At 44.5% G+C, this 14,935-nt stretch overlaps 1 protein-coding gene across 1 annotated transcript in view; it reads right to left on the reverse strand.

Annotated features, from left to right (window-relative positions):
• Positions 1-14,674, reverse strand: part of ndel1a (nudE neurodevelopment protein 1-like 1a) — a gene marked incomplete in the record, with an annotated part of 20,608 nt that extends 5,934 nt beyond the window's left edge. Inside the window, 5 exon segments of the mRNA XM_062526057.1 lie at positions 801-937; positions 4,220-4,368; positions 7,763-7,916; positions 11,548-11,644; positions 14,509-14,674. Of these exon segments, the coding sequence (XP_062382041.1) occupies positions 801-937; positions 4,220-4,368; positions 7,763-7,916; positions 11,548-11,633 (526 nt within the window).
• Between the last annotated feature and the right edge of the window lie 261 nt (positions 14,675-14,935).

A 14,935-nucleotide genomic window follows, 5' to 3' on the forward strand; every position in this document is an offset into this window, starting at 1 on the left:
AAATTAATCAATTAATTACTAAAAAAAAAAAAGAATAAAAAACTTTAAAGAGACCCTATGCAACTTTCTCATAGTCATAAAATCGCTCAGAAATCGTTGTTTTGCTTGACTGACCAGTTTTATCGAAAACAGTAATATTTCCTCCCGCCCCCAGTGTCCCTATCCGCTATTGCAACCTTGCAGTTTCTGCAGGAGACGATTGCTCCTTGTTTACATCTGGAAGTCTGAGACGCGTAATGAACAAGAAGAACCACGCTTGCAATTTATATATTTATATATAGCCTATATATGTATAAATATACACGCTAAAGCTGTCGGGGAAGCTCTGCAGAGAAATATGCAAGCATAAAATGAGCGAAAACGAAACCGAAACCAGAGATGAAATCGCCAATCCAATCCTCTTTAAATAACAGAACCCCCAAAAGAACATCTAAACTCTGAGGGGTGGGAATGAATGAAGAGGTCAGATGGGGGGGGGGGGGGGGGGGGGGGGGGTGAAGCAGCATAGCTCAGGGATACTAACTAAACAAGCCACGATAAAAAAACATCAAGGGCTCCCCTGAGGATGGTGTGATTAAAGAGAGAGAGAGAGAGAGAGAGTTAGAGAGAGAGAGAGAGTGCAAGAGAGAGTGCAAGAGAGAGAGCAAGAGAGAAGGGTAGAGAGGAGGGAAGAGAGAGGGGTAGAGGGAGAAAGTGAGAAGAGGAAGGGAGGTAGATGAGGAGACAAAGAAAGAAAAAAAGAGAGAGAGACAAAGAAACAATGGAACAAAGAGAAACAGGGAAAAGGACTGGCTAAGCACCTCTGGCTTCATCCTTCAGTCTCTGCACGGACACGAGGAGTGACTCCTTCTCATCCAGCTCGCTCTCCAGAAACGCGTTCCTCTCAATGGCCTGGTTCAGACGCTGCTCAAAGTCCTCCAGGGACACGATCGTAGCCCTGAAGGAGAGAAACACGCAAACACAAACATACACCACACACATACAGTCAGTGTTTACTTTAGTAATTCTAGAGATTCAAAACCAACAGAAACAATTCAAACTAAATTTCATGGTACTTCAGATGCGAGAGAACAACACGTATAACATATCGTCTAATTCAAATAAACCTTTGCTAAGAACTCGTCAGGCTCAATCTTCCCCTCACATAATGTTTTATTTCTGCCTCTTTCTTTCTCATGTTGCCACTGTTTGTTAATGAGAGCACCTCAGCTTAAAGCCCTCAAATCCAGCACTTGAGGAGGTATGTGTGAGAAAAACACCTCGGATTCATTCTCATCTCATTTCAATGCCAAAGGGGGCCTACAGATAGGAAGTGGAATGTGCTGTGCTCTCTGCTGGGTTGTGCTGGGTTGTGCTGGGTTGTGCTGGGTCTTGCTGGGTCGTGCTGGGTTGTGGGAACAGCCCACACACTTGTGTTGAGCTTGGGCGGTGGTAGCATAGTGGATAGAAATGCAGTAGCCTGAAAATGTGTGGGTTCATTTCCTGGCTTTCACCGTTGAGCTCTTGAGCAAGGCACTTAAACCCAGAGTTGCTCCAGGGTGAATGGCCCTTGGAATGTAGCTGATGTATGGAAGTCACTTTGGATAAAACCGCCTGCTGAACGAAGCAATGTACATGTAAACGTTGTGTTGGGTTGAGTGACTGGCCCAAAGACTTGTGTTGTGCTTGCCACTGGACATAACTTTATTATGATTTACAGCACGGCACCAGAGAGGCAGACTGCGCTTTGCTGGACGCCACGGAAAACCGCTCTTGCGTCGTGCAAGCCGCTGAAAACTGGCTCAGCTATGAACGAGTCCACCTCTGTCCACTTGGATGTGCATACTAGGCTCTGCTCTTAACTACACAAAGACAGAGGAGCTCTGTATGAATTCAGTTGTCCCCATTTTGAATTATCTGGCGCCCCACGACATCTTGTCTTTGCATTTGCAAGATAGCGGCCATAACCGTTTACAACCTCGCAGGCTGCAGGCATGGTGGCTTTGCATACGAATAGATGGGAGATAAAAGGCACTTGAGGCCAACCTTTGACGCACAATGCAATGCATTTAAATCACACTGGGATGGCTGGGAGGACCACACCTCCTGCTTGGGATGCAACCAACACCGAGTGTTTGCGGTTGAGTGCCAAGCCTAAAGCAGAGTTCAGGAAGGGACCAAACTTGTTGGCTTTCTCCATGTCATTATTGATTTTAGTAGTATTATTATTTTAGGACTGCCGACATACAAATGAATGCACAGAGTTTCACCTGAATTCAGCAAAACCTCTTCTCTCTAGAGGCAACCTTGGACTTGACAAACATCAATACTGTCCTTTTATTTATTTATTATGTACTGTATGTATGCATGTATGTATGTATGCATGTGGTCCGTGTACTTTTTCGTTCATTCGTTATTCTATTTTGGAAGTTGCATGGGAAATGAAAAAGGAGTTGTATGTGAATTTTTACGCTGATGTATGACATGTGAAATTGAATCCAGTGCCACGTTTTGATATATTTTACATATTGAAAATGAAACACTGAACTTTTGGAAAAAACAAAAACCGAATTTTAAAAAAGGCCATTCTGGATTGCATTTGGGTCTATTTTGGACCCAGGTTTTGGGTGACCAGTGGGGTGTACTACGAACCTCGATGAGTGCGTTAGCGAGGTATGTTGCGCTCAAAGCCAGGGTATGCTGTGACACGAAAGTGGCTCTGTTTTAGCGTAGTAATCTTGTTTTAATATAGGCGGTCTTGTGCATCTCCACGTTTCACGATTGGCCAAATTCACCCAAACCCAGAGAACGCGCTCTGAGCTGAAAGCCTAGTTGGTACTTTGGAGTAAACTGTAACCATTTTCGGAGGCTGTTGGCCTGTTGATTTGAATGGTGAATGGTGAACAGGTGGCCTGTTGATTTGGTGCATTTAAACAGCCTCAAAAATGGTTACAGTTAACCCCAAAGTAGGCCACCGCCTAGTTTGATAAATTCACCCCTGAGTGAGTTTCGTGAAAGCCACTGCTCCCAGGTTTGGTTGGCAGCTTAAGATACCATGGTGATACAGTGACACTAGAAAAGATTCACTTTCGTATGACAGCATACCCTAGCTCTGAGCGCAACATACCTCGCTAACTCACTAATCGAGGTTCATAGGCTACCCCACGGGAGGAATATTGTGGTCGTGGAGATGCGTGAGTGCGCGGCGCGCGAAACGGTGTAGGCCTACTTCCAGGGAAAAGATAGGATCAGTCAAATGGAATAGGCTAAAGTAAAGGAATAAATGAATATCACAAATTTAAAAATGATCGGAAATGTCGTTTTTTTCTAATACTATTATTTGAAGATGATTACACATTTTGAAAACAAAATACAGACATTTCTGCTTTTATTCTTTTGAATAAAACACCAAGTTGCACCCTTTTCACATTTTCACATTTCATTCCAAAATAGAATAACGAATGAACGAAAAAGTACACGGACCGTAAGTATATTTATTTATTTAACTGACTTTAATATTGAATATTGAATATTTGAATATTTTTAACTGACACACACTGAACCTGAACCTTTTTTCCCCCTCTCTGGGCTTACATTTTCTAAAGCAACACACACACACACACACACACAAAAAAACACTCTCCCTCTCTTCTCCCTCCCCTGACTTCTCTTCACCTGATTTGCTATTCCATGCCAGTAGTACTGCTGCACTACCAATGTCCCAGTCACACCTTCCCTTTACTGTACGGTGAAGCAGCTTTGGATAAAAAATGGCAGCTAAATGGCTAAGTAAAAAGATACAGTAATTTCCTGTGTATTAGCCTTACTGCGTGTAAGCCGCACGACAGTGTCTTATGCAAGTTAAAAGAAACTAAAGCATATTAACCGCCCCTGTGTATTAACCTCATAGCTGAAGAAATTTTTCAAAATTAAGGTATAACAGGGGGGCTACACCAGATGCGTAACTGAATCGTTCCGTTCGCGACGCGTATGTTGCAGCCGGTCGCAGCAGTTCATTATCACTGTAGTCAATGGAAGTAGCTACACCAGACGCAACAGTGGCGCGTAGATTCGAAAAAAATAGACCCATCTTCTAAAATGGATTTTACGCGTCGCGAACGGAACGCTTCAGTTACGCGTCTGGTGTAGCTCCCCTGTAAGCCGCGGCTAATAGTTGGGAAATTACGGAAAAGCGAGACTTTGTGGCGTGAGTGCGATGGCGGACTGGGCAGGCGCTGACCTCTTGGCACGCTCCAGGTCGTCGTTGGCCTGTTCCAGCTCTCTGACATATTTGTGCAGCTGCTCCTTGATGCTCCTGGTCTGGCCAAGGTCATCCTCCAGCATCGAGACCTGCTTATAGCTCTGAGCATACTGGTGCTCCAGTTTATCCTAATGAGAGAGAGAGAGCGAGAGAGAGAGAGAGAGAAACAGATAGACAGAGAGAGAGAGACAGATAGACAGAGAGAGAGAGAGCGAGCGAGAGAGAGAAACAACCAGAAACAGGGTGAGAGACTGTTGAGGGTCTACTCTCAAGTCTTCTGCAACAAATCACACACAGCGTTATTCATTCATACATACATACACACACACACACTTTCCCACAGGCACACGGCATGACACAGAGAGCTGGAACCCCAGAGGAGCGCATGATGACGCCATAGTCCCGTGCACAATTAGGTCTACATGCACACGAACCAAACTAACCCACTTGGCATCATCTATTTTTCAGGGTGCTCCTGTGCGCACTACATTGCAACCAGTGACCCACATCTACAGCACGGAATACAGATGACTAGCTGAACCATTCTTTCAGTCTCTTCACCTACATCCACACACACACACACACACACACACACACACACACACAGGTATGCCTGCACACACATTAAGCAGCCAAAACAGAAGCCCACACAACACACACACACTGTAAATGGAGGCACAGAAGTCAAATGCATATTACTCATCACCACACAGATCTGCGAGGAAACCCTTGTTTAATACAGAACCACACACACACACACACACACACACACACACACACACACACACACACACACACACACACACACACACACACACACACACACACACACACACACACACACACACACACACACACACACAGACACACACACACACACACAGACACACACACACACACACACACACACACACACACACACACACACACACACACACACACACACACACACACACACACACACACACACACGTTTGCTCTCTCCCCTCTTCGCCCACTCCCAAATCAATAAAACCACTGACTTAACAAAACTCAAAATCTCCCTGGCAACCAGACCCAGATGTGCCCGTTAACTCATATATCACAAAAAGGGGTGAAGAGCGATCACACACATGCACGCACGCACGCACGCACGCACGCACGCACGCACACCGCGTCCTGCTGCCGGCCCAGCCCAGAGTGAGCGCAGGAGTGCGGGGAGCGGCTTCAGTGGAGCAGGACAGCAGAGTTGTGCATGTGGAGGGCGCGGAGGTAATTAAGAGGGAAGTCTGTATGCATTATGCATCAGATTAATGGGGGCTCAGAGGGTTTGGGTTCAACTGAGGAGGGGGGAGAACAAGGCACTGGCACGGCTACGGCTACGCTGCAGACTTACTTTGCACAGTTTGTGTTGTAGCTTATGAACTCTTCTAGTCGTTCTCAATCAAGAATCTCATATAAAGGAAATTTGAATGCTGTCAGCCTAATTACATTATTCTGTAAGCAGCATCTTATTTTGCTGTCTAAAGCAGACAGACAGAGAGAGAGAGAGAGAGAGAGAGAGAGAGAGAGAGAGAGAGAGAGAGAGAGAGAGAGAGAGAGAGAGAGAGAGAAAGAGAGAGACAGACTCCCCCAGACATTCCCCCTGGCCCCAGACTTTCTGTGCTAGCTCCGGCCCCATCATCTATTCCCAGCGGTGCTCCTGCAGGAGTGCGTTTCTGCGCCGCGCTGCTGACTCGGCCGTCCTGTCTCCTCCAGCTCCAGCCCGTAATGAACGAGGAGGACGCCCGGACCAGCCCGGACCAGCCCAGCCCAGCCCAGCCGGACCGACTCTCCCCACGACACCAGCGGCGACGCTCACAGCTGCTTAGCGCTCCATGACATGCTCCCATGGGCACCAATGGCTCTGAGCTCTGCTCTGCTCTGCTCTACACGGCTCCAGCACACAGGCCTCGGCTTTAAGAGAACTGACCTGTTTCCACAGACGCCAGCAGTAGTAGTAAGTCATATTCTACCGACCGAGGTGGCCAGCTGCTGCTGTTATTAATAGGATTTATGAATATGTCTCCTACATCTGGGAGTTGGATTAATCTTCCACCTATAGGCTTTTTGGAAACATGATTCGTCTTAAACCACACTTGCCACTTCCTGCTGCGGACGCCACATTCTAAATGTAGCAACAATGTATGCAGCGTCTGCAGTGCTGCAGGTCCTCACAGTTTGGACAGAGGCCTACTAGACCATGGTGGATTCCACCTCCAAGCGTATAAATCCAGACAGACTGGTTAACGATGTGTGAATCATCCCACTCTGAAGGCTATGGTTGTCCTATTTTCAAATTAATGTCAACGTTACAGGACTAGTTATGAATACGTCCCTCCAGCACAGAGATTCAGCTAGCAATTGCGCACACAGAGTTAAATATGCCGTTCGGCAGACTACAACTGTGCGTTATGATACCAATCGTAAATACGGCCGTGCCAAGATACAGACCTCCCCAGTCTGGCTAGGCCGAGTTAATCGTCTATAGGCTCACAGCATAATGGAGCTACTGGTGAATTAATGCAACAGCAACAAAAGCCCAGCTGGTCTACTTCTCAACGGGAGCATAATAGCCCCCTACTCATGAATATGGAGTTTCTGCACATTTAGCCCCGGCCTGTCTGGTTGCTACCGGGGTTAATCACCTCAGCCCCCTGCATGCTCGGGTTGTCCCACTTTCCATGAAACCATTAACGTGAACACTAGGACGCCACTGCTGGTGGACGTGGTGGCCCAGGTCCCAAGGCGCCCTGTCATGTCTGGGACTGGTGATACGCCACCTCTAGGGAACACGTGGAGAGACTGGAGACAGATCAGCATCAGCTATTAACGCTATGAGGCTTTAATCCGAGGTAGTGCGTTCATATTCTATGAACAGGGGCGGAGGTTTCGAGTGTGAATGTGGTTACCTTGAATTGATCAAGTTTAACTATTTTGTGCAAACATTCCATTTAAACTGTGACCCCTTTGACAAGCACCCCTTTGAGTTTGAAGACAACTACCTCCTCAGACTGTTGCAAGTGTTCTCGAATGTCCGTGGAGAACTCAAGGTAAATAGAAAACGGTTTGCAAACGTTCACCAACGGTGGTGAATTTTAATGCACCTCAGAAAACTCTTGCCAGTTTCTGAGCGGCTGTGCATCGAGTCTGTCCCCATCAAATAAAAGTTTTTTCAAAAAGCAATTAAAGACTTGTTTACCTCAGATGTGAATAATCACTTCTCTTCAAAGAGTCACAGTTTGCATCTGTTCAGGATTATAGTAATTATGACGAACTTTTATGTTGAGATTATTCTGTTAAGAATAATTTAGTAGTCTATTACTATATTTGTCATGGCTATATGACCGTTTCAAACTATTCATTTTTAATGATCATGTTTTTTGTTAATCCTCGTCACTTTGGACAAAAGTGTATGCAAAGATCCGTAACAACCACGTGAAATAAGTACACAAACAAACAAACAAACAAACAAGACAAATACATAAATAAACAAACGAATACCTTGAGGGACTCGACCTCGTTGTGCAGGCGCTCGTTGTCGGCCTGCAGGTCCCTCATGCGGTTCTCGGCCTGGCCAAGCTGTGTCTCCAGCTCCGCCTCCAGCTCCCTGCTGCCCTCCTGGAACTCCAGCAGCTCCTCCTGCGCCTCCTGGTAGCTGCAGACAGTTATGGATTACGGAGGAACATTTGATTATAGATTCATTACATTACATTACATTACATTTTGCTGACGCTTTTTAGCCAAAGCGACTTACAACATGATAAAACATTTAAGCTTAATTTAACATTTAACATTTAAGATCAATGCAACAGGCCTACAGTCATTTCCTGTGTATTAGCCGCATTGTGCGCCGCAGGACAGTTGTTTAATTATGCAAGTTAAAAGAAACAAAACCATATTAATACCATTATTAACTGCGCCCGTGTATATGAACCTCACAGCTGAAGAAATTTAGCAAAATCAATGTTTAAGACGCGGCTAATAGTTGGGAAATTACGGTAGATTGTAGTTAAATACAACAGGACTAATCGGATCAATCAGTTAATTAATTCATCAATCCAATAATCTGCTACTGAACAAAATTACTGAAGACTACAGCACTAATTAACATAAATAACATGGTTATCGTGATCCAATAATATATTTTAAAAAAGCACCATCTTTTTTTGAACAGGTAAGTAAACAAAACCAAACAAAAAAAAACAAACAATGTCCTACATCTGCCCTTGGTGTTATTATTGAGTCATGATTCAGACATCCATTGGCCTAACCTACAGGAGGCTTGTGATGTCTCGCTAGGCCTTAGAAAAGGCAATGACTTCAATGCCCTCACAGTACATCTCCATGGAGAACAGACATCCCATTACGCAAGACCGATCCGCTGGGCTTTAAAAGACACAACATAAGCGGGCCTATGCACGTTATTTATTTATAAGAAAAGTCATAACGACGTTTTAGTGCGCTACACGCATCAATAAATAAATAGCTTATATCTACACATACAGAAATGAATGCAGTTGTTCACAAGAGAGAATGTGTTTAAAGTAAAGAGAGATGAAACAACAGTCTATTCTATTTGGTGTATATTTTAAGTTAAATTATAAAATGCCATTAAACAATGGCCTACTATATCTATTGCATTTTGTATAATTTGACATACAGATGTATATTACATTGTAAGTTATATTTTACGTTTTTAGTGAAGATTTGATTATTTAATAAAAAATAAAAAAAATAAAACATAATATCAAACACCCCCTTCATTTACACTGCCTCCAAGCCAAAACTTTCGATCCACACATAACACTGACTGTTTGTCACACTCCAGGAGCTGGGTGGAAGAAAACGACTCTAGCTGACGAAATAGGAACTGCTTACAGGGATATTAGATTAGTCCTAATGGGTGTTCCAGAGTCATGAATACTATTTTTACGGCCGAATCCGAGAACCATAAAAATAACTGGAAATGTGCTGAATGATCTACTGCCACAGATCCTGTACTGTTGTTGACGTCAACCACTTAAAATTGAGCCTCAAACAAACAAGTGAAAAGACAGGAGCAAACAGAGAGATGGGGACATCCTTATCCTTTTGGCTGTCCACTTGTTGCTATCTTTGGTATCTTTATGTTTGTCCAGTCATTGCTATGGGACATTGTTATCTTTATGTTTGTCCAGTCATTGCTATGGGACACTAGGAATACAACAACATATCAGCAGTGGGCCCCCTCCAGCATGGCACAGAGATGAATAACTTCCTCCAGTCCAGGCTACTCTATTTCTAGAGTCTGTGACTAGTGTGTCTATTGAAATAACACAGATCTGGGATCATCGCGGCCATTCCAAAAAAAAGAAAAACAACGATGCCAATGACGGAACTGCACAAACAGACAGCTCTACTACACCCAGTCAGACACAAGGTCATTCACTGATTTACAGAAACATCAACCCTTATTTCTGTTTGGGTCAGCAACACAATACAGACCAAAGGAAGTGTTTGTTGTGAGTGTGTGTGTGTGTGTGTGGTGTTTTTAACTCTATAAATAACTGGTTGCCTACAGTGTGTGTTCTGCCCCTGTTGACCGAGTCAGGGGTGTGAACCGTGAAGGGAAGGGGGCAACAGACACATGGCACTAGAAGTTACACAACGCGTCTACCCCACACCACCAGCCCCCCCGGGGAGAGGATACGGATACGGATCTATAAACGTCCGCGCCGTCCGTGTCACGCAATGGTCATCATCATGTGAGCGGCGGGGACGGAGCCAGGACTCGGGTTCAGGGCCCGGGCTGGAGCCAGGAAGTCCCACAACAGCCCGGCAGGAAGTGAAGAGCAACAGTTGAGGAAGGGACGGGGGCCAGCAGAGGGAGAGAGAGAGAGAGTGCGCTCGGGAGGGGGGGGGGGGCGGGTCGTGTTTGGATACAGCAGCATCACCTTTCATTCACTGGACAAACAGCCTGACCTCTGCCCTCAGCAGCGAGAGGATGTCCTGGGGATGTGTGTGTGTGTGTGTGTGTGTGTGATTGTCACCCTTGTAAGTGGACTGAAGTCCCGCTGTGACAAAACACATTTTATGAATGTGCAGCCTCCGTCATAGGTGTGTGTGTGTGTGTGTGTGTTTCTCGAGGTCGTCGAGTACTGTCGGTACGAAGAAAGAAAGCCAATAGATGAATCGTTACCTCGCTACCAGTTACAGTGCTACACTGTGGGGGCATGAATATGACTATATATGCTGCACTAATACAGTACTTACAATTTATCCTTATGTCCTTTAGTGACTCCAATGTCATATAGGTATTATAAATACAATTCTTGTTCTTGAATGACTTTACAGTATCAGTGTTGTGTGACAAAAACATAGTTTGCGAATCAACAAACACAATAATATAGTAATACAGTATCAACTCTGACTGTCAGAGAGAAAAGTAGCGAGTGTTGACAAGTCCAGTAAACTTTACATAACCAGGGCGTAGGCCTAACCCCTAAGCCAATTTACGGCCGTGTACATTTTGTGCGTGTGTGTGTGTGTGTGTGTGTGTGTGTGTGTGTGTGTGTGTGTGTGCGCGATATCCCCCCTGATCTTATCTGCGGCTCTTTTGTGTTACGTGATAGGCTACCAGACCAGCAGGCCCTTGGACCCAGAGTTTGAGAGCGCATGCAAAACAGAAGCCGGCTGAATGCCAGCAGAGTGGAGATTACAGAAAGTGAGATGGAGGGACAGACAGACAGACAGACAGCTCATTACATTGCAGTACCAACAAAAACCAAATCGCTACTTTCCATCCAGCCAGGCACTGCCTTGGGCACTGAAAACTGCTATTGCATAACACTAACACCCAAGGCTCAGCAGATGGTCCCAAAAAAAGCTTCTCTTTACAAACCGACGAAAGTTAGCCAAGGCCATTAACACTGAATTGAACTGAAATAGTAACTTAAGTAATGCTCAATTGAGGACACTTTCCCAATCAACACCTCAAAAAGTGGAAAACGGATATGTGACATTCAACTTGCTGAAGGAGAGACTGGAACTGAAAAGACACAGTTTAAAAAAAGACAAAAAAAATCCCTGCCACAGGGGACCATGAGAGAGGTATCAAATGATGCTTCAGACCAGTTGTGTTGCATTGTTTGAGTTCACCCTCCATGCCACTCCTAAGTCAATTAAGTCGTTCAGTTGTGCTGACAGTGTGCCAGCCAACAGTGTTTTTTGAGGACACAGACTTAACAGAGAGCGGAACGGGGAGGAGAGTTTTCCGTCCCTCGAGCACGACACGGTCTGTTACCTACCTATTCTTGTACTTCAGCGACAGCGCCTTCCAGTACTCAATTTCTTCGTCTTTCGAGGAGAACTTCGGCATCATATTTGTGTCCATGATAGGTAAACCTGCAGGACAAAGCAGATCAGGCAAAATCAGCAAGCATCCCAAAGTGACACACACACACACACACACACACACAATCATGAGTCAGCTACTAACTACACAGAGTCACACACAATGAGGTAATGTTTCCAGAAAATGAAATCGTTCTGATCTGCCGTAGACTGATAATGAAAGTGCCCGTATAAACTGACATGGATACGCCACCACGCCCAGTCATCTCACAATGCTGACTTCAAAGTGCAGGAACAGACATGCTGCTAGGCCTCCCTGTGAACCCACTGCCAAAGCGACAGATTAATCTAACAAGACAATCAAAGGCATGTATTCGAAACACAAAACAGCGATATCTAAATGCTAGTAGCAAACGATGGCCTAATATAGCACACAGCCTTTTTTTGTGCCAACCCAAACAATCCAACCTTAAAAAGGTCCATCACAGTCATTTCATACTCAAACAGGTAATATCTAAATGCACACTGATTATGGCCTAATATAGAGGGGTAAAGAAGGGTCTGTTGAACATGCACTTAGTTTAATTCCATGCGTTGGACTGTCTTAATGTGCAGCACTTTGGTCAACTATCATTGTATATAGAAGTGCTTGGCTATATAAAGAAATGAACACTGACAATGACATCCACCTACATTTTAAATTCCCACCTTAAAAAGCCACCACTCATTCTCATTCTTCATTCAGACACACTTCTCAAAAGCTCCCCAAGGCCCATCTGATTCAGTCGGTGTCATCATAAATCACACTGCTTGGTTCACTACAAGACAGCTTTCAGTCTCCATTTTCGCATAGAAGAACTTGTTACCCTTTCCCTGACACACACACACACACACACACACACACACACACACACACACACACACACACACACACACACACACACACACACACACACACACACACACACACACACACACACACACACACACACACACACACACACACACACACACACACACACACACACACACACACACACACACCAATCTCTCTCGCTCTCACACTGGTAGGGAGGGTCAGTTCACAAACACGGTTGGGGACAGGCATCGAACAGTGGACACAAAAAGTAAGTTAATCAATCACAATAAAAACCCTTTCAGGACACCAGAATTAAACTAGGCCGCAGTATGGCCATTCTGTAAGGTCTTATAGGAGATGTTTTATCATCAACAGAAAACATGACATAAAAGAATATTGGTCTGTCTGTCTGGCTATGTTGTATGACAACTGCTGTGACGCCAGATATCACCACCTGACACACAGCTGGTTTGAGAGTCAAATATTAACTCAGATATATCTCTCTGAATATTTGACCTCATCTTGCAAACTATGCATATGCCTTGAACGGTATAGGCCACTAAAAGGCCACGCATTCAAATATCTGGATTGCTTCTAGGTTCTAAAGTACACACTTTCAGTCTTGTTACATAGGATAAACAGCCTGGCTAGCGCCTAGGATAAGGCAGCAAGTTTGAATTCAGAGGGTAACCACTTTTAACCAACCAAATCCTATCACCAGAGAAATTCTCAATCTACTCTTATTCGGGGTTTTCAAAGGGGAAAGGGTGTGAAACTAAACAAATGATGACTTCATTCACCGGACGCAGGCGTGCGTAAAACTCCGGAGAATGTCCCCTGGTTACGCTCGCGCCCCTGTTACCAGGAAGCTTCCACTGATAATAACGATAAAATACACCAGCGCAGCTAGGCACTGTAGTAAAATGCCAAGAACAGAAAGATAGTACATAGCGTTCATGACCTTTAAAACAACAGAGGATTGGCCTAGTCTTGCACTGCCCGTCGTGTGTACCCTAGCACTACTCAAACAATTACCTTACAAGCTCTTGATTTCAAACGCGAACAGTTGGCCTTCAGGACTATAGTTACAGTCATGTACAAAAAAAACACGTAACGTTAACATAAGGAGAGCAAGTATTGTATCCCCCTACATGCAATGCTACTATGTCCAGCATCCATAAAATAGCCTTCTCTAGACGTCTAATATCAGAGGGGCTGGAGGAGGCCATTAAAGATTTATCCAGGATTGGACTCTTGCATCACTCCCTCGGTCATATCTGCATCTCAAACGGTGACAACGCACGCTCAATTTTCACATTCATATAAGGCTAACTGGCCTTAAATCATAGCCCGGCCTATCATTCAACATCTCCTACTACACACCCATGTCAGCTTCAAAGACAGCTCCCAGTTGAACAATACTAATTATGCTATTTCTTAAGTTACCTATAATTAACGGTGACCAAACTTGACATCGCTGTCACTTGGCAACCTTTCGAATAACGTTATTGAGCCACGGGTCAACGTTTAAGATTGACTGAGCTTAAGGCTTATGGATTGACACCAACATTTGATTATTTTATCCAGGTCTGGCTATATTTGTGTTTCCAGCATCAAACCTCGAGTACTAAATATAGCTAGTTGGCCCGGTCAATGTCCTGACACCCCTAAAGTACCCAAACAGAAGATGTGTAACCTTAGCTTCCCACATCAGCTGGGCAATGATTTCCCAACTATGCTTGCAAGCTAACGTTAGCTGGCACGCCATACTGAGATTATCAGTACTAAATAGTAAACACAGGGATACGACACCTAACATCCGTACTAATTGACTATGTGAGAGTCAAACAGTTCATATTTAACTAACGTCAGTCTTCGTTTCTCTGCTGTTCAAGTTCACAACCTAAGAGAAATGCGCGACGATAACAGTAACTTGATCTAACATTACAAAACGCCATGAAACGGGTAAACGTCAAAGATACACACAAGCCAACCGTATAACGTTAATAAGCTAGGCCTAATATTACGCCATAACATTTATGTTGGGAAAAAATACCTTTTCATTTCCAGTAGCTGTCTTCATCTGTGTCATGGATTAGCTGGCTACACCCGTGCTGCTTGCTATGCAATCATGCTCGGTCACTCCGTCAAACCAAATGATGGGTCACATGGATAGCGTTGGGAGACACGCTCAAGAAATGCCCTAGCTGTGACGTCGGTAGAACAAGGCTTTGCCAAGCTGTTTGCGATCCTACAGCTCTTTAATTGTTTTCTGGCTCGTTTGCGACATCAAGTGGTCACTTCAAAACATTTTCTCCCACTATTTAACCATTTTACTTTCTGCTGCTATGATTAGCCTATACATAACCCATCATTGCAGGGTTATGCTCAGTACATGAGCCAATTCATTGTGTTCTCACACTCCACTGACTTCAACCCCTTGCCACCTCAGACAGAAATATAATCATGCAGTGTTAAGTGTC

The sequence above is a fragment of the Sardina pilchardus genome, chromosome 22 (genome assembly GCF_963854185.1).
Source record: "Sardina pilchardus chromosome 22, fSarPil1.1, whole genome shotgun sequence".
NCBI lineage: Eukaryota > Metazoa > Chordata > Actinopteri > Clupeiformes > Clupeidae > Sardina > Sardina pilchardus.